At 33.9% G+C, this 20,716-nt stretch overlaps 2 protein-coding genes across 2 annotated transcripts in view; one reads left to right on the top strand and one right to left on the bottom strand.

The window, feature by feature from the left end:
• LOC142335904 (uncharacterized) overlaps nucleotides 1–20,716 on the top strand; it is a 534,872-nt gene that overhangs the window by 301,702 nt on the left and 212,454 nt on the right. The gene's annotated exons all lie outside the window — the stretch shown is intronic.
• The window catches only part of LOC142335901 (uncharacterized), an 84,957-nt gene that overhangs the window by 31,981 nt on the left and 32,260 nt on the right, over nucleotides 1–20,716 (bottom strand). Inside the window, exon 3 of the mRNA XM_075384262.1 lies at nucleotides 13,041–13,189. Within this exon, the coding sequence (XP_075240377.1) occupies nucleotides 13,041–13,189 (149 nt within the window). The remainder of the gene's footprint in view (nucleotides 1–13,040; nucleotides 13,190–20,716) is intronic.

The raw sequence follows: 20,716 nt of genomic DNA, 5'->3' as shown, positions 1-20,716 counted from the left end.
CAAGTGAGAAACAAACGCAAATGAACGAGAATAATAACAATAAATCCGAGACCAACTCAAGTCTTTTTTGCTCATTCGAAGAAAAACGGTTTTACTCTTCTTTAGACTTCTTTATCCAGCTCGAAGACCAAACATCAAGAGAATTTCAGATGAACCCCTACAGCTTTTGTGTTTCCCAATAGTTCTATTAATACAAGGAACACGCTAACAAAATCCAAGACTATATCGAGATTTGAAATTGTAAATTGTAGTTAGATGACACAAGAAAACGAAGTGAAAGATGATCTATTCAACAACTACGAAATAAATGTCATCAAGGCTGAACGGAAATTAAGCAGGTCCAAAGATAAACCATCCAAATTAACTCGCGTGATAACTGACTCCTCAAACCATGTAACAGCCGCAGTTTAACATGGCGTTAAAATAGGCTCGCTACTTCAATGCTATGAACCAAGTGCAGAAGAGTACCATATTAATCAATGCTTCAACAGCTAAAAATTTGGACATTCAGAATGCGATTGTAAAAGCAAATTGAAATTTCTCCTGTGTGCAGGAACATTGTGAAGGGCCGCACAGTAAACACACTATAAAAAGCTGTAAGTAACCAAAAAAGCAGTCAAAAAGTGCAAACACATCAAAACGGATTGTCGTACGCAACAAAACAAAAACGGCATGCTCATAGGCAACTGCTAAGAGTTTGGAGAATTCTCAAAACGCTCAGTCAAAAACGCACTAAAAAAATTCCAATCCTGGTAGCTGAAGTTCTCTGTAAAATAACAACCAATTTCAACCCAACGTACTATAGCGATATAAATAGTACCGTTAGCAACGGTGCCTCCAAATTGTTCAATGATGGAATAGATGGACCAGAAACTCACAATAAAACAAGAAAACCTAATGAAAAATTGATAAACCAACAAACATAAGTCGAACTAGCAGCCAACAAAACTGTTAATAAGGACAAAATTAAAATGGAACTGCCCTGGCTTAGCAAAGAAATTTCATAAACTGTTCTCTTTTCTGACGAAAGAAAATATTTACATCGTCTGTTTAAGGGAAGTCAAAAAATCGCAAAAACTTTTTGTACATTAATATTATTTTGCTGCGAAAGAAACCTGCAAGCTTTTTCCATGTGTTTATTGTCATAGCAAAAGGGACAATAGTTGAAGAGGTCAAACCAGTAATATCTAGAAAAAACAGCATCTGTCAGGCATTTTATAGATACAACTAGTCTGATCTCTTTAAACATTGTCTTTTTTCATAAAATAACAAACCCATGGAAATTGCTTGCTTTCGTCTCTGTTGCAGTAAAATTGTTTTCATGTACGAAACGTTTTTCCGATTTTTTTTAGCACATTTAAGCAGACGATATCAAAGTTTTCTTCCATAAGAAATAAGAACAATTTGTGGATTTTGTTTGCTATGCCAGGACAGTCCCATTTACAGTTTGTGCACTTTGAACGTTTTGTTGACTGCTGGTGTGACTTATTATTGGTGGGTTAACAGTTTTTAACTGATCTTCTTGTTGGAAATAATTTGGGGAGACTTGGAAACAACAATCAATGAAAACTTATGGATATTCAACGTTTATAATTCACCCTAATAAGAACTAAATTTAACTTCTTTTCAATCAAATCTACAATAGGAACAAAGCGACCTTTCAGCCTCTAAATTTTTGACAGTTTTAAAGTAACGCAAGATATTGCCAGAGACCATTCAGCGACAGTTACAGCATTGAAGATGAAACTTCAAAGTGAGTTCGAGTTAAATGGAAGCAGTAGTCAATTTCAAGAAATTCAAAAAAAGCAACAATTAGTAACAAAATTTCTTCATTGTACCACTAACGTATCCGTTCAATAAAAAATTGAACGACGCAAACCATATTTACTTCGTACTACTGCACAAATCAATTGAACAGTTTTATGTAAATAAACCGACCTATCAAATTATAGAAGACAAGAAGGCAACTAAAAGCTGTAAGAGAGATGACAGCTTCTTTGGCCTGAGGAAGAAAAAACTCTCAATACAAAGAAATTTTTGATGGGCTCTGACACATTCGGTTGAAAGACAAAACAGAAAAATAATTGACAAAGCGATAAAAACAGGCGATATGGGTTTCTGGAGTGCCATTAAAGCCATCGCCAGCAATAAACAACCGTCAATAAGATCAAATTTACAGTTAATGTTCAAAGATAAAATGGTGTAAACGGCGATGAACATCGTGATATGTTTAAAACCTTACTAAGTGAGACAATAAAAGATCACCAATGAAACAGAAGAGGGGAAGAAGTATTTTTCCTGAAACAAAACAAACCATAGAACTTTTTTTATTAACCGATCTGAATGAAAAAAACCAAATGAAGTCTTGTACACGTTGTTAAAGTCTTGTACGCGAATAAAATCTTGTACGAGCAAATACCTTTTTATCAGCAGAAAGAAGAAGCCCAAAACTATTAGGTTTTTAGGAATGACAATGATGCCACACCTCAAATGGAATAAACATTGTGAAGACATTGTAGACAGATCCAACAAGCGAATCTTTCAGCTGTGGTGGTTAAGCAACCTGAATGTGTAACAAGAAAGTTTTTTTGCCGTACAAAACCTGGAACCGACCATTGTTTCTCGATGCAAATGCTCGCTGGCTGAACCAATTGCATGTGATTATCTCTAACATGCGAAAGACACAAAACAGAGCACTGGCGATTTCTTTACGGAGACCCCGATGGTATAACGTGCAATATGACACGAGGAAATCAAATCGCCTGGCATAAGACAACTTCAAATCAGGTTTGCAAAAACGAACTGTGCACAAACGACCAAAAGTGATTCAACTTTAGATATCAGAGAAAAATGAAGGCATGGTCCAAAGGAAACTTTTAAATTTTCACCTTAAACATTTTAATTGAATGAATGACCCGACAGCCAAAACTTTTCTATTTTCTTCTTTTACTGATTTAGAATACAGTGATCACCAATAAAGAGCCAAAGGGACCTTTGGATCAAATTCAGGACCACGCCAAGGAACAAGAATCTTCCTCGATCCTTTTGAATTCGAAGTTGCCCGCCACTTCCTAAGCCTTAAAATAGGCTTCTGATTTTTCCAATTTCCTGCAAGCCTGCAACAGACCATCCGGTGTCAACAGAGGACGCTTTTTGTGGACACTGCTCTGCTCTCATAGCCCCGTCACCCACCGAAGCTCTCAGGAGAAATCAGCTTGATCATGCAGCTTTGAGACTTCTCCTCTGGAGGAGAACTCTCGGGAGTATTGCGCGCAGGCATTTTGATATTTTCTTAAAGACTGAATGTTATCAAACGAACTAACTCTGACAAAGGAAAAAACGGCGAACACCTGAACCAACGTTTTAAGAGCTTCTAAATTCGAATAACAGATGCAGTTCAAAACAATTGATTTGCACCACTAAGTGAACAAAAAAATGTACCAAAACACAAATTTTTAAGCCAAAACGTGTGCATTTTGGCGCAATACATTAGTATACAAAATCAAATTTCAGCGGGGGTTCGAACCCCCCAAGCGCCACAGTTGTCTCGAAAAAACACACATAGCAGGTTAATGCCCAATTATAATATTCTTCTTCTGGTTTCTGCCTAATTCACTTTTTTAAATTTATTTTTTTCTCCTTTCCTTCCCGGACCAGAAATTGTTTCCAATACCTAACCTTGTGCCTAACAGCGACCTAATACGTTTTCATGCAAGATTTTATTTTTCAAACTGTTTGCTATAGAATTGCAGCAATCTGGTTAGCAAGAAGAAGAAATTTTCAAGCTAATAGGGCGGCTTCCTTATAGGTTGTATACTACAAAGTAAAAAATGGACAACCCCCTTTACGTCGCAAAAGGTACATTTTTATTGCGTCGATATACTACAATTTTTATCAACGTTTTCCACAATTGTTCTTAACAATGCGCGAAACGGACATAAAAAAACATGATTTCTAATTAACTACATAAAAGATCTTTATGTTACATGAGAATTGAGAAGATAAATCGCCAAGAAGCACTTAAATATTAGATAACTCTTGAGAAAAACTAACTTCCAAAATCAATAACAAGACGCTCATACGAGCTTTTGCGTAGTACAAAATGTAGCCACATGCGTCTCGAGTCCGTCAAAAACTTTTCTTTGTTCGGAGAAGAACTTCTTTGACTAACAATTTTTTTGTGCTCAAATTGAACCGTTTCTTTGTATAAATTTTGAAATTTTTAAACATTAACAATTCCGAACAGTTTTTATTTTGCAAAAGGAGCAAAGAAACATTAACAAGGAAAAATTCGCAGAAACATTAAAAAGATCACAGAAATTCAAAAAGAGTACCAGTTATAACTTTCAATTGATGAATAGAAAGAAACCAACGCCAAACTTAGAGTTAAGTGTTATATCAATTTTTTCTATTTGGCAAGAAGTTTTCAAGTTAATTTTAATTGCTGCGTCCTATATTTGCAAAAATTTGTTCAATTTGGAGCAAAACAATTAATAACAATTTTCTTTTTTCAAATACGTTTGCTAATCAAAGTAAAATTATGAAATATTTTTCAAACTGAAAAACTGACGTTTTTGAATGTCTATATATTCACGCTGTTTTCATACTTCATCCTTGTGTATAGCAGTTTCATGTTTAGATTCATCTTTCAGAGACTATGTGTAAAGGTCAACTAATTATCATTTGAGAAAACGGTGCACTTTTGGAAATGATACCTTTATTCTTCGTTATTGATCAAAATATTTTTTTTTCTGATGTTTGTGATAAGTTTGGATTTGGACAGTAATTTACAGCTTTTTAGAAAAACTGTATCCTTCTTTTTCACCAAGGCAATTTCATTTTATAATTTGCAGTAAGACATTGTAGCAACTCTGTCATACGGTATGCATATTATCATCAGAATATCCATTACCGTATTTTAGTTCAACTTCATTTATTAATCCCATTTCAAGGGCAGATGCTTTCATCTGGTTCTTCATACTTCATTTAGTTCAATTTGATGATTGTTCAGGTTCCAGACAGGAAACTGTCTATTCACGCTTATAAACAAATTAAACTTCCATTATTGTGCGTGATTAACATGTGATCTAATGTAACTTCCTTTTAATCTTATTTTGTCCAAATTTTGTTTCATTCCTCCCATTTGCATTGCTGCAAAACAGTTGTAAATTAAAGTTAGTCAATCGCTCTTCAAACTAACTAGCTCAACTTATGCTGAGCCATTCGCACCGCGAATACTATGTTCGCAAATCAGAATGCAAATAATACATAGCAAATAGGCAAACGGGGCGCAACTGCCTAAATCAGTTTGGCCAAGACACATTCTCTACTCAAATGACTTGTCATAAAGGAGTTGAGTACAACATGGCGCAGTCTGCAGTCGACTCTGGCAAGACTCCTCTCCACATTGATGCCTTTTGGGAGAAACCAACCATCACGCCGCCACTTTCGTGGGACAAGTGGACGCAACAATGGAAATTGGCATTGTTGGCGAAAGCAAGGATCCAACTAGAAAACTTAATAAACGGACCATTCCCAGCAGTAACGTACCCGCCTGAACCAACATATAAAGAGCCCGCGGAGAATCATACACAAACAACCGAGAGGGACCGAAAAGTCCGCAACCAGCAATTGAAGATAAATTGGCAAAACCGATGCAAAAACATAGACGAGATTGGTATTTTGTGCAGGGATAAACCGTGGGGACATTGCGAACATAAAGCTGCATCTGTACTCTACCAATGCATCGGAACAAAAAGCCGTCGCGTTTTTAAGAGCAAACACCTTCATTTCAAAATCGAGAAAGTGCAATTCAAGGAACTTTGGCAAGCGATGGACGACTCATTCACCATATTTAGGAATATTACCTACGATCAATTTGTTTCTTTTCCTCCAAACAACAAAAAAAGGTTATAGATAGAAAGTTTTTATGGGCGATTAATCGAACAAGCAGAAAACTGTAGTGTGGGAGACGAGGAGACATGCAGGATCTTGATACTCAAAGAGAATTGTTGAAAGAAACCGTCTCACCAACAAAAATTCTCGAGGTGTCAATACACATGGAAATGGGGGCGCAAAATCAACAGAAAATAAATCAAAACTCGAATACTACTACTCAATCGGTTAAAGATGTCAATAATTTTCAAGACCAGAATCGCAACGCGAACTACTAACAATCTCGTAAGGAATTCGCTCGCTACTAAACTGTTCCCCAGAACTACCAGTATACTAGCACTTGCACAAATTGTGGTCAATGCTGTAGTCATAACCACCGTCGAATTTGCCCGCAAACGGAAAAAAGTGTAATAATTGTGGTATTACAGGGAATTTTGCAAGGAAGTGTAGAAAGCCATATAGTCGCAGGCTCAAACATCAAAACCTCCACAAACAAACGTTAATCAGATCGGTACAACTGCTGAAAAAAGCGATGATGAAGAATCTGTCAACTATATAACAAGCTACCAAAAATCCTACGATCAAATCTACAACTCTAACTACGATAGCTATTCGGACAACTATGTAGCAGCAATCTCCTTTGCCTCTGCAAATCAACTCGAACACTTCAGTGCGAAAATCAAATTTGGACGCTTCCAGGCAAACGCAATGATTGATTCACGCAGTGTAGTCAATCTCATCACAGAGAATCTGGCAAACGAAATCCTCAGAACTACATCAACTAAAAATGGATCACAAAGCAAAACAAAGATGTAAAAAAAAACTTTTCAAATGAACCGATCAAAGTGCTTGGAAAACTCGCAACCACAGTGACATACAACGATTGGACCTGCAAAGAGTCTTGCTTAACAGTTGTCGAGGATGGACATAAGCAGATTATCGGGAGAGACATCTTCAACAGCCTTGGCCTGGCAGTGGTTCAACAACAAGCAAAAAGTAGTATATGTGTTATCAACTTTGATAATTCTGCATGTAAAAATAAGGAGACAATCGCGTCGCAATTTACATATCTAGTCTCAATAATTGGCCTCCCAAAGACTCATGTAGCTAAACCAAATTTTCATCAAAAGTTTACAGCAAAGCATCAAAGAAGTAGACGCGTTTCAGTTAATCTACAACTCAGAGTTACGGTCGAATTAGATTGTTTACAGAAAGAAGGACACATTGAAAAGTTATCTAGTTGCTCCTACGAACATTTCATATTCCCGATAGCGATCACAGTAAAGAAAGATCAATCCATAAAATTAGCATTAGATTCTAAAGTTTTTATCAAATCAATCAACAAAAATTAAATATCAAATACCCAAAATCGACATGTTAATTGGTTTTGTTTCAGAACACCTCACAAACCCTCAAAACGGCCAAAACGCATATTTTTCAACAATAGATCTTAAATATGCGAGAGCCCACTGGTACCTAATAATTTAAAACTGTTTTCTACGGCCTCACTGACATGTCAGCTGAACTCCAAAAAAGCTATGGATTATACACTTGTAGGTCTCCAAAACATTTTTTGTTGCCTTGATGATATTATCATTGTTAGCACGGGGTCCGAGTCTGATCATTTAATTACGCAAAAAAATATCTCAAAAAATTATACCAAGAAAATTTAACAATTTATATTCAAAAATGCCACTTCGCAAAATCAGAAATTGAATGGCTTGGGTACAAATTCACTCAAACCGGTATCTCACCAATTGAAAAAAACAGCAGCTATATTAGCAATACCACCACCATCGACATTAAAACGCTTGAGATCTTTCTTTGGTTCAGGACAGTACAAAAGTAAATTCATGCCAAATTTAGCATAATTTTGTCAGCCTCTTAGACCACTTCTAAAAAAATCTGTTAAATTTCTCTAGATTCAGGAACATACCAAAGATTTTAACACTATAAAGGACAAATTTGACGCAAGTACCGAAAATAGCCGTTATGAACCTAAACTGGATGTTCGTGTGAATTGTGACACACTTCTGGTTCTGAATTGGGAGCTGCACTCCAACAGCATACCCCTGATGGATGGAAAACTATAACTTTCGCATAACGATTTCTAATTCGACAGAAGAGCGATACAGTGTCAACGAATTGGAACTGCTAGGGGTGGTTTAGTCGATTGACTATTTCAAATATTACCTTTATGGGCAGGATTTTACAGTGATAACAGATCATCGTGCTCTCTTCTCAATTTTAAAAGAAAATTAATTTGAAAAGTCCTATAATAGTCGTCTATCTCGATGGTGTCCTTTCTTATAACTTTTCAATTGAACATATGGCTGGAGCAAAAATGGGCCTTGTAGACTACTTCTCTAGAAATCCCTTCGCAAAAGACAATAAAGTTTCATCATATGACGAAAATTTTGTAGTAGCAACAATATCTAAAATCCGAGATTCATATAAACACTTAATCAAAAACAAGTTAAAAATGTAAAGAAATTAAATGGCATATTCAAACTACATTCACCCCCACAATCACCGAACAAGCTAATTGCACCGCAAATAGCATCTCTAATTAATAATAATTCTCAATCACCACATCAAAATAATTCATCATCACTTGAACTGCAAATGGCACATAAAAATAAAGCTATTGGTCCACACTTAAAACTGCCATTCGCGTCACGAATACCTATTCGAAATTCAAATCCACCATTTGCACTAAATAGTCTACCATTGCATAAATCACATTGCAAAAACGCTGCAAAAGTCAGACGAAGTAGAATTTGAACAGTATGAACAGTTAGACCCAAAAAAGGCCATATCTGACAACAAATCAAATAATTTCCACAAATTTTTCAAGTTAAGTGCGAAAGTACCAAATTCCAACTATAAATACAGCCCACACAAAAACACCTCGCTTTTTGCCCAAGATTCAGAATTTAGCAGCCAAATAATCACTCTATCAACGCAATCTCCAAAATGCCAAGAACCAGAGCAGCAAAATCTACTCCAACGAAGACCCGAGTCAGCTTTTCTGACAATTCCCCTTCTAATACAACACCAGCGACAATCACTTCTTCGAATGCAGAGACGCCGCCCTCTACTAGTGCCATCGACACCGCGGAGGATTTAAGACTCACGGACACAATCAACAGAATTTTCACAAAGAAATTGTTGCCAATCTTGACTGGGAAAGATGCCATCCTAAAAGAGGTGCGAGACTGCGTACTTCGTATTGATAAGGACAGGCTGAAGAAAATTTGCCCCTTTTTATACTCATATTGGCGTGACATGTGTAAAGCGTGTAGTTCTATGCAACGACGAAGGGATTGCAATTCCTAAAGCCATTAGGGACGCTGTGCTGGAGGATATTCACTCCAATTACCTTGAAAGCTTCACTATGTTGCCTTTAGCGCAGAACATTTGGTGGCCATATATCCACCGGTGTATATTGGCCAAAATTAGCGAGTGCAAATCTTTCACAGAAATCGATAAAAAATTAAAACCAGTGCTACCCCATAACAAATAGTCACCTTCCAAAATTTTATTCAACCGAATAACGAAATCCAATCAGACTTTGGTGGATCCATTGTTAATGAAAAGCGCATAGAACAATATTTCTTTACAAGCGTTAATTGATACTCAAAAAACCCAATGTAGAAAAAGTAAACAATGCATCTAGAACAATTGTTATTAAAGTTGTTAAACAAAAAACAATTAAAATTACACCATTTGAAGCACACTATGTCAAACGTTATGATACACCACTTTCAAATATCACCACAAAGTCAAATAAAAAAATTTAAACAATAACAAAAAATTTAACATTATTTAGACAAAGTTACCATCCCGGACAGGTAATACCTCACAGATGCACAGTGGCCAGACACGGGCAAGTGCTCTGACGTTGAAATAGAACAGGTCATCCGCGCTGAAAATACCAAGGCCCATGAGGAACAGGATAAAATGGAAGACGGCGAATCACGTCTCATGTTGTCAGAAGGCATTGCGAAAGAAGCGTGCAGGTGAAGATAGAACGCAAAATACACGCAACGCAGAGGCAGAAAAAAACTTAGACAGGCTCTAAGAAGTCCTTGACCCAGGGGACACTGTCGGAAAAATAGCCCCACAACAAGTGTATTAAAGGAACCAAACAGGCCTGAGGTTCGCGTCTAGAATCCGGACATTGCCAAATTCGGAACCGGAAATGAAAAGGATAGTGAACTGGGGCAATACATTGAGAAGCGGCCTAAAAAGGTACAGGAGAAAACTCTCGAGCAAAAGAGAATAAATCACAAAAAAAATTACTCAGAAAATACTAATACTTGGGCAGCAGAAAGATAAAGCGCAACAGAAAGCAAACGGACGATGTAAGGGTTTTTTCTTGCGGACATTCCTGTATATCCACCTCCAGCTATGCTGCCCGTGCATTAAAGATGCGAATTCCATAGCGCAACCCCAATCATGACGACGAATTCTTAAACAGGCCAGACTTGGAGCAAATTTTTTAGCCCGCTAATTCCAATTACAGCACCACCTACCCAACCTATTACAACTGGACCATCCGCTCAGCAATCGAACACATTGGCCAGACAATTGACACCTATTTTACGGACAGAAAAGGGTACAATTGCAGTGAGCAAAACTTCGGATTCCGATACATCTTCGGTTAGAAGGAGCAAACGTCAACTCAAGAAGGAGAAAAATTCAAAATCACAATCGTTAGTCGAAAAGACTCAAAACACAGAGGGATATTCTACTGATCTCCCGATTTCCGATTCTACATTAATCGATGTAGCATCCCCAAGAAACTCGAATGAAAGATGGTCTGTCAACCCAAACCTTAATTTGCCTCGAGAAATGACAGTGTTAGAGGCAGAGGAACGTTCTGACTCAGAATAGACTTCGAAAACTCTTTAAACTTTATATTTTACTTTATTATTTGTTGTTTTGCTATTTATATAACCGGTGAATAAGTACTAATTTTCTGATTTTATTTATTTTTTTCTCCAACAGGTGGAAATATCATACGGGATGGATATTATCATCAGAATATCCCTTACCGTATTCTAGTTCAACTTCGTTTATTTATCCCATTTCAAGGGCAGATTCTTTCGTTTAGTTATTCATACTTCTTTTAGTTCTATTTGAAGATTGATCAGGTTTCAGACAGGAAACTGTGTATTCACGCATATAAACAAATTTAACTTCTTTTATTGTGCGTGATTAACTTGTGATCTAATGCAACTTCCTTTTAACATTAAGTCGTCTAAATGTTGTTTCATTCCTCCCAATTGCACTGCTGCAATATAGTTGTATTTTAAAGTTAGTCAATTGCTCTTCAAACTAGCTAGCTCAACTTAAGCTGAGCCATTCGCACCGCGAATACAAAACTCGCAATTCAGAATTCAAATAATACATAGCAAATACGCAAACGCGGCGCAACTGCCTAAATCAGTTTGGCCCAGACACATTCTCTACTCAATTGACTTGCCATAAAATAATTTAGTACAACAAACTCATATGGATATTCATTTAAACTAGATATGAGATCAATTGCACCGTGCACGAATTGAACTGAATAAGTCTCTTAAGTAAAAAAAAAACGATTTTTTCCATCTTTTCATCTGAAAGTTCTTTTTCAGGTTTTGGTTTCTGAATGATTCTATAAGAATCAACGGGATTTTCTACGTTTCCAAAACAAATTTTTAATCTGAAATACTTATTTTTTAATGAACGCAAAAATCTAGTAGTCACTGTCTTATATAAGTAGTTGGCTGCAACAAACATACTGTGGAGAGCCTGTTGAACACTCATTTTAGAGGGTGAGTTGGATCATCGAAAAAATCAAGAGAAAATTTTCTGTTATTCTGGTATCACGTAGCATATAAGTGGCCACGTCTAGAATTTCTGTCTAAATCAACTTTTCAATAAACTTTTGTGTGTAGGTCTAGCGTAATAGCCGTAGAATGTGGCAAATTCTTTTTCATAATTTTGTTTAAATCTTTCACTTAAATTGAAATAGTTAAAATAATGTTCAAATACTGCCTTCGTTGAATCAATTAGTTCGAAAAATATGTGCTCAATTTGTTTAAATCTTTCACTTAAATTGAAATAGTTAAAATAATGTTCAAATACTGCCTTCGTTGAATCAATTAGTTCGAAAAATATGTGCTCAATGTGCAACATTATAAGTGGCCCATGCGGCCAGTGAAACCGGCAGAAGTGGAAAAACATTCCTTTTTGCTTTTCTTTCTCTCTCAATACTTTTATCATACAATGAGTATTACATTTGCTTAATTGGAGTCAATTTTGAGCAAGCAGAACCACAGAAAACAACCGCAATTTACTACTTTTTTTAAAATAAAAATTCAACGACTTTTCGACTGGTGCGTTTTATAGCATTATTCTGTTTTGTGTATATCGGACACCCATTGATGAAAATTTTATAATAGTAACTAAAAAGAAGAAAAAAACTGAAGGAAATTAATGCAATTTTTTAAATGATTTAATACGTCCTCCTTTATAGTTTTTTTCTTTAACTATTTTCCTTCCAAACTTTTAAACATCTCCCGTTTTACACGTGTCATAATGTATATAATTTTTAAAATTAGAGTATGTTCTACAAATTAAATTTTACTTTTTTGCTTCATTGCGTAAACTAAAAATTTGTTTTGCGTAAATATTAAAAAGTTGGGGAAATATTCTTATGCTAAAAAAAACAGTTGTCACTGTCGTTTGCAAAATTTCAAAATGTTCATTTTGCTGTACGTTTTAAGGCATGATGATTATAGAACCAATGGTGATTTTCTTTATAGGTTTCTCCTAATCCGTTGTAGATTTCATTTTTTAAACATAAGCAAAACACCGATTTCATCACTAACGTGTAATTTGGTTTATGATGAAAGTCAAAACAGCAAAATATCAGCCGAAAATTTCTCTTCCAAATGTTTGACAGGATGGCACAATTTCTATAAGACTTTCTCGAAAACCATTTATTGAAGTAATTTTTCCTAAAACCTAGGAAGAAATCAAAACATATATCACAAACTAAACATTTTTGGGAAAAAATTTTTCTTAAATTGCCTTTTACTGCCTCTTGACTTACGTTTTTAAGTTGCAATTAAAACTTATTATATAGGAAATACCCAAGAGCTTTTCATCTGATCGTTGAACTGCAATGCGGATCAGTTTTTCCGTGAAAGTTGAAACTTCTTTGTCCGCAAACTTTGATCGGCCAAGAAAACTAATATCCACTGGGAGCTGATTGCTGGCATCTAACAAGATTTGATCCATCCTTTAACAACGAATGCTTCCTTCATATGGTTAAATTTTCTGTTTTTATCTCTTGTTTTAGTTGAGGCGAACCTCACTCATCATAAAGTTCTCACCAAAACAACTCACACAAAATTCGCTTTTGTGTGAGTTGTTTCAAAAATTTGCTAAAAACTTGAAAATGATGAAAAAACGAAAAGTTTTGTTTATAGATTAGCGCACCTACAATTAATTTTTATCTCTTCAGACAAATCGTTTCAAAATGAGAAGCAAGGAAAAGTGGCAAGAGAACTAAAAAAAATCACAGTGTATCTCTTGCAAGATTCACAGTGTAATCTTTTTCTGCTGTGATAACCATTTTAGGCAAACGCAAGATTTCCGACAAAATACAAAGCATTTTGGCAAAAATTTTACCATCTTTTAAAATATCGAAAAACATACAGAAAAAATTCTTGCATCCATTTAGAAATTTATTTTGTTTTCTTGTTGGCATATGAAAAAACAGTTTTATGATTTGAGTGCAAGAGAATATATCTTGAATTTTGTTTCCAGCAAAATTAATTTTAGATGTCAAAGCAGTACCAAGTAAAAGTACACTGTATTTCTTATTATTAGATTTTAAAGTTGATCACAAAGAAAAAGCTGCCTAAATATTGATTAAAAAAAGTTGAACAACAATTGATCAGCTAATTAATGAAATTTGTGTCAATTTGCTACAATAGATACCCACCAAAATGCAAAATACTACATATAACAAAACATTTGAACGATTAGACCAAAAATTTTACTGCGAATCCTCATCGCATGAAAAATAGGAACGTAATGTCTTGCATATTTACGAAAAAGCTTTTATTTTCAAGTTTCCAGAATTTTTTTTAAATCTCGGTAATAGTGTGATCTTATCCTTTCGTTACATAGCATATGTCATGCAACAAAAAGATTGAAGAGTAAAAAACAATAAAGGATCAACAAAATGAATGGTGAAATAGTGATTGGAGTCAGACATGACTTCCAAAAAGGAATATTTAATATTTGAAAGACTTTATTCAGAAAGACTGAAATACTCTTTCCTGATTGGATAAAAATGATATATTATTTTATCCTCCTTTCCCTTTATGTGTTTACCCATCTACCCTCTCTCAGCAGAAGAGAAAGTAATTTAGTCAGTACCAGTTACCATCATGATTTAATAATAGAGTATATTTCTCTCTCTCTACTCCGCTCTTGTTTTGTATTGAGATAAACGTTAGACCGTAGCATTGGGGCCCGTGCACCGTCTACTGAAGCTCAGATAGAAGAGTAACAGACTAGAGGAATAGAACTTTAGTTAGTCAGGTAAGCCTTAAGATTAACTATTATTCTTGAGACAACCATAAGACAGTTCAGGAAGTACCCTAACAAAGGTAAGCTCTAGAACACGTCTTATCTGGTGCGACCAGTACTGAACTAAATTGGGTAAACAATTATAATTTCTGAGGGATATAACAAATACTATTGTTAGAAAAACAGAACGGATTAAAATTCAAAGAATAACAAATGGCTTCCAAATTTGATACACAATCAAACAATAATAACGAACTAACACCTTTTGTTATCGCAAATGATTGTCCACAAGAAAATATAGAATTAATTTACAGAATGATATTAAATTTGAAGAGAAACCTCTTCAAAGAGACAGATCATATACAACAAATAAAAATCAACCGCAACCATTTGACACACTATCTACCAGTAATACTACTGAATAGTGATAGATACAACAGAAACTATACATTTGTATTAACAAATGAAAATAACAACAGAAGAACATATTTTAATTTCCAAAATGAAACAACATTATCGGAAATGCTAAAAATATTTTTAAAAAGACATGAAGAATCACAAGATAGAACAAAACTAACAGCAATAACATCCACAACATATAACACAATAAGAAATACAAGTGGATATCTCAATGAAAGTCGTCAACAGGTACAGTCTGTGAATGAGAGATTAAGATGTGACATCAAAAACTATAATAATTGGCTGACAAAAATAATAGAACTAAAACCAGAAATAAAAACAGCATCAATAGATATCATAAAAATAGTATCTGAATTTACTTTTCTCTTTTGGTTAGACAATTTTGAACATATAAACGAAAAACGAATACAGTTCGGAGAGACATATCCTGACGAAATAGGATATCTCTGTGATGAACTCAAAAATATTTGGGATAAAGAATACTGTTCAGAAAATTTTGAAAGCACTTTACAGATGAGTTCAGACAGTATTAATTTCATTGAAGGAATAGAAAATTACGTGAAAATACTGAATCAAGGACAAACAGGATCATCATCATTTAATATAACAAAAAGTTCAACATCAACGTCAACACCAAAAGATATACAACTGAACAACAATTCACAGGTAAAACAAAAATCAACAATAAAACCTGATAAACTATTAACATCAAATTTGTTCGGAAACAACAATAATACAATAGAAGATGTAGACAATTCTGATTCAGATGAAAGAGAAATTAGATCTGACAATCAATTTCCACCATCGGTAAACCAAAACAGACGAAAATACCAAAACAAAGACGAAATTAATAGCAACAGAATGTACATCAACTCGGTAGATAACAAATATAGTGACCAAGAACAAAATTGGGAACAACAACAATATAATTATGAAGAATTAAAAAACGAAATTACACAAACAGTAACAAAACATACTAATAAATTAATAAATAACCTAGAAGAAAAATATCAACGAATGAGCCGAAATATGGAAAAAAGACAAGAAGAAGCACTAGAAATGGTAATCAATAAATTGGATAGAACTCTTGACAACCTACAAGGACAAAATAACTATAGAACGGAATACGAACATCCATTACATAACAGAAATCAAGAAAATCCTTTTCATAACAGAAACCATGAACATACAACAAATGAAAACATACAAAATACTGATAGACATAGTAATCAACAACAAGGAAATCAAAATAGAAGAACAAATTCAATCACAACAGAAGAAAGGGAAACAACAGTAGTAGAACCACCTTTACCATTTTATAAACAACTAACATCAATGAGCATAAACGAAGACCCTCAAATTGAACAAAACATTAGCAGTGGTTCAGTACCAACAACAATAAGACCATTCGATGGAACAGATCCAGCATATACTGTTGAAGAATATTTAAATAGCATTGTCGCTGCTATGATATTCAGCAGTGGCATTGAACCGGTAAATAAACCAGGACATCACCAATGGAAAGTAAAAAGAGCAGCGTTAATACTACATACTTTACAGGGACCTGCACAAAAATGGTATTCGACACTTCCAAGTGAAACAAAATTAGATTGGGAAACATTTTGCAAAGAATTTTCAGATATGTTTGATTCGGAAAAATCAAAACAACAAGCAAAAATCATATTACAACAATTACAAAAACATACAAACGAATCACTAAGATCATTAGCATTAAGAATAGAAACTCTTGTCAAAACTGCTTATTCTCTATACACAGAAGATTACAGAAATAGTGTTATGAACCAAACGTTCATAAGGTGTTTAGACAACGAATTAAAAAACGCAGCATTAAAGAAACATGCAAACCACAAACAAACTCCACGAGAACCAGAAATGCCATTCAAAACATTAGTAGAGAAAATAGACCAAATGGACCTAACAAGAACAATAACTAATAATCACAAAAGATTATATGAAGTAAACCAGAGTACAACAAATATCAATGAAGATCTGAAACAAATGAATATAGCCTGTAATAATATAAATGAACTTAATCAAAACGACTTAGAACAATTCGAAGGAACAATATGCAATGTTCTAAACGGAATTAACAATACATATGACAAAAAGAATTTTAAAGGAAGACCAAAGTTTGCACTGTTTTGTAGTTATTGTAGCTCACATGGACACACAAAGGGAAGATGTTTCAAGAGACCACGCCGAGATAATGTTACAAGACCGAAAGAAAGATCATTTTACAGTCACATGAGAAACAACCAAAACTTACCAAATAGAAGAATTGACTCAAATAATGTCAATGGCAGACAACTACCACTGACATCACCAATATATAACAACTCCAGAAGTCGGACACCATACAGATCACATTCAAGAAATAACTACCATAATAGAAATTCCAGAGATAGTAGAAACAATCAAGGATATCAAAGATCAAATAATTATAATAACAGAAGTACTAGTTATAACAGGAAGAACTACAATAGAAACAGAAGCAACAGCTATCATAGAAGCAACAGCTATAACAAATACAATAATAATAATAATAACAGATCAAATTCAAGATACAATGACAGAAATAATTCAAGACAACAATCACCTTATAATAGTAACAAAAACAATAATAATAATAATCGACAAAGATACAACAGTAGAGATTCAAATAGAAACGATAACTATAGACAACGTTCTAATAGTAACAATAGAAATCATTCAAATAACAATAGTAGAGATAATAGAGGATACTCATCCCAACGAGAACAAAATAACAGACATTATTCAAAAGAACGGAGAAATGATGGAAACAACAATAGCAAAAACAGAATAAATAGCGTAGAACAAGAAAAATCAAATAACGATCCACCAGGAATCGACGAATATGAGTACACATCAGAGTCCTCAGACGAAGATCAAGAAATACTAGATAAATTTTACAATGCCAATGAAGATACATGCAATACTGTAATAAATACATTAGAAAGCAACCCAACATAGATATTACCAATGTATCAATATCAGAAATTTGAACAAGACTTTACAAAACAAAAACCTATGTTAGAAATAGATTTTCTATTAGATTCAGGTGCAACATTAAACCTACTAAATGAAGATACATGGAATGAAATCAAATACAATAACCCAGAAATGATCTTAGACAAAGCAAGCAAAACACTAACAGCTGCAAATAATACAAAAATAGACACATTCGGAACAGTAACACTGAATTTAACACCAGACAGATTTTCTAACAATAGAAACAAACCACAAAACAATTTTTGCATTCACTTCTATGTGACACAATGCAATCATAATATACTAGGTACACCATTCTTCAAAGAATATATCGAGACGATAAATGTTAATACCAACAAACTAACACTAAATACAAATACAAATTTAGACAACGATATAATATTCTACATGAACAGAACTAAAGGTTATCCTTACTACTCTCGATTATACACAATTATTAATAGAGGAACAATCTATATAGAACCAAATCAACAAAAAAGTATAACATTCCCAATACCAATATTTGAACAAATGAAATACTCAAATGATAAAACAATACAGAAATCGAGATTCTATTTCGAACCAATAAACAAATATCATAACGTATCATTTGCAGACATAAAGGATTTTTCCTCAGACGAAGAATACTTTATGGACATACTATTGATCAACAAAAATAGACACCGAATAACAATAAATACAGGACTCATTGGTTTCATGAACAGAAATATTAGCTTCAAAAAACAAGATAACGAACTATACCAAACAAACTCTATCGACTTATTCCAAGCACTATACCATCTGACATACGAAAATGAAAACGATATCGATGAAATATTAAACATACAAGAAAACGAAACTATTGAACAAGTCGCAACATTTGAAAGAAAACCAAACTTCAAATGCAAATTTAACATTAACAAATATTCAGAACAAGAAAAAGAATTCATAAAAATGTTTGATTTTCAACATTCACACTTAACACAAGAAGAATTTGAAAAAGTAGTAAAAATCATATTAGACTATAAACAAGTCTACGCAACAACAAAATTTGACGTAGGAAAAACAAAAGTAAAATTGAACTTACCAATAAAAAAAGATGCAATATTCAAAAAACAAAGAATAAGTAAAGTACCTATACATCTCCGAGAACGAATACAAAAACTATTAGATGTTCTCAAAAAATATGACATAATTGCACCTGTAAATAAAGAACAACTATCAACAGGAAATACATTCACAAATCCGGTAATAATACTAAGAAAAGGAGAATCTTTAAAGATTGTATTAGACGCAAGATATTTAAACAGCATGATAGATGAATCAAAGTGCAACTGGCCAATTGAACCAGTTGATGTAGCTTTAACAAGAATAAACGGAACAATATTCACAACAGCAGATCTTAATAGTGCATATAACCAAATACCATTAGACGAAGAATCGATGAGATATACACATTTCACAATTGGAAACGAACAATATTGTTTTAAAAGATTATTCTACGGAATATCAATCGGACCAGCAGCATTCGCTTCAATTTTAACACATTTCCTTTACACTTTGATCAGAAAAGGAACAGTTATCACTTATGTAGACGATATCTTTATACAAACAAATTCTTATGACCACATGTTTGAAACACTAATCGAATATCACAAAGTACTGCTTAAAGGAAATCTCAAAGCAGCACCCGATAAAACATACTTCATGTTAAAGAAAGTAAAATTCTTAGGTCACATTATCGAAGACAAAAAAGTAAAACCACTTACATCACGAATTGATGGATTCCAAAAACTGGAACCTCCAACAAGTATGAAAACTTTACAACGATACCTCGGAACAATAAATTTTTTAGCCAAATACGTCTATGGAATGCAACCAATATTACAACCATTATACAATCTATTACACAAAGAAAATGATTTCAAATGGACTAAAGAACATCAAAAAATATTTGAACAAATGAAAAAAACAATAACACATAACCTAGAATTAACAATACCAGATACAACAAAACCATTTTACATTATAACAGATTCGTCCAACACAGGCATTGGAGCAGCATTACTACAACAACATCCAACTGAAAAGAAAATGCGATTAATATCAGCAAATTCTAGACTTTTCACACCGATTGAAATGAGACTATCTACACTAATTAGAGAATGTTCAGCGATTATTTTCGCACTCACAGAATACGAATTCTTATTAACAGGTTCAAATCACCCAATTATTTTATTTACAGATCACAAGCCAATCATTTACCTTTTTACACAAAAGAATAAACCAAACCACAGAGTTTACAGATTTCAATTAATACTAATGAAATTTCCTAACTTACATATTATATGGACTGAGGGAAAAAACCTAGCTCTACCAGACCTACTCAGTAGAACAATAGATGAAGAACATTTTACAAAAACACTTGATATTACAGTGGAAATACCTGAAAACATAAAATTCTTCTTTGCAAAAACACCATTTGCAAATAACCTCGAATGCAAATACAGTATTTGCAACAATACAAACAACGATAACAAAGACACAACACATTATCCAGTTCTAGCCAATATACATAACAACTACTTTGAAATTAACATTGATAAAAACGAATACCATCCAATATCATATGAAAAATATAATACCGAATCAAAAACAAATTTAGTACCGAAATATAAACCAAAAACAAAAAACTGGCAATCACCAATTGTTGAAAAAGATGACTTAATCATAGAGAAAAACCAAAAAGGACCATACATAACTCATCATGACCATG

The sequence above is a fragment of the Convolutriloba macropyga genome, chromosome 3 (assembly GCF_964194025.1).
Source record: "Convolutriloba macropyga chromosome 3, txConMacr16.3, whole genome shotgun sequence".
Classification (NCBI taxonomy): Eukaryota; Metazoa; Xenacoelomorpha; order Acoela; family Convolutidae; genus Convolutriloba; species Convolutriloba macropyga.
The sequence above is the reverse complement of the archived record's forward strand: the minus strand, read 5'-3'. Positions and strand labels throughout refer to the sequence as shown.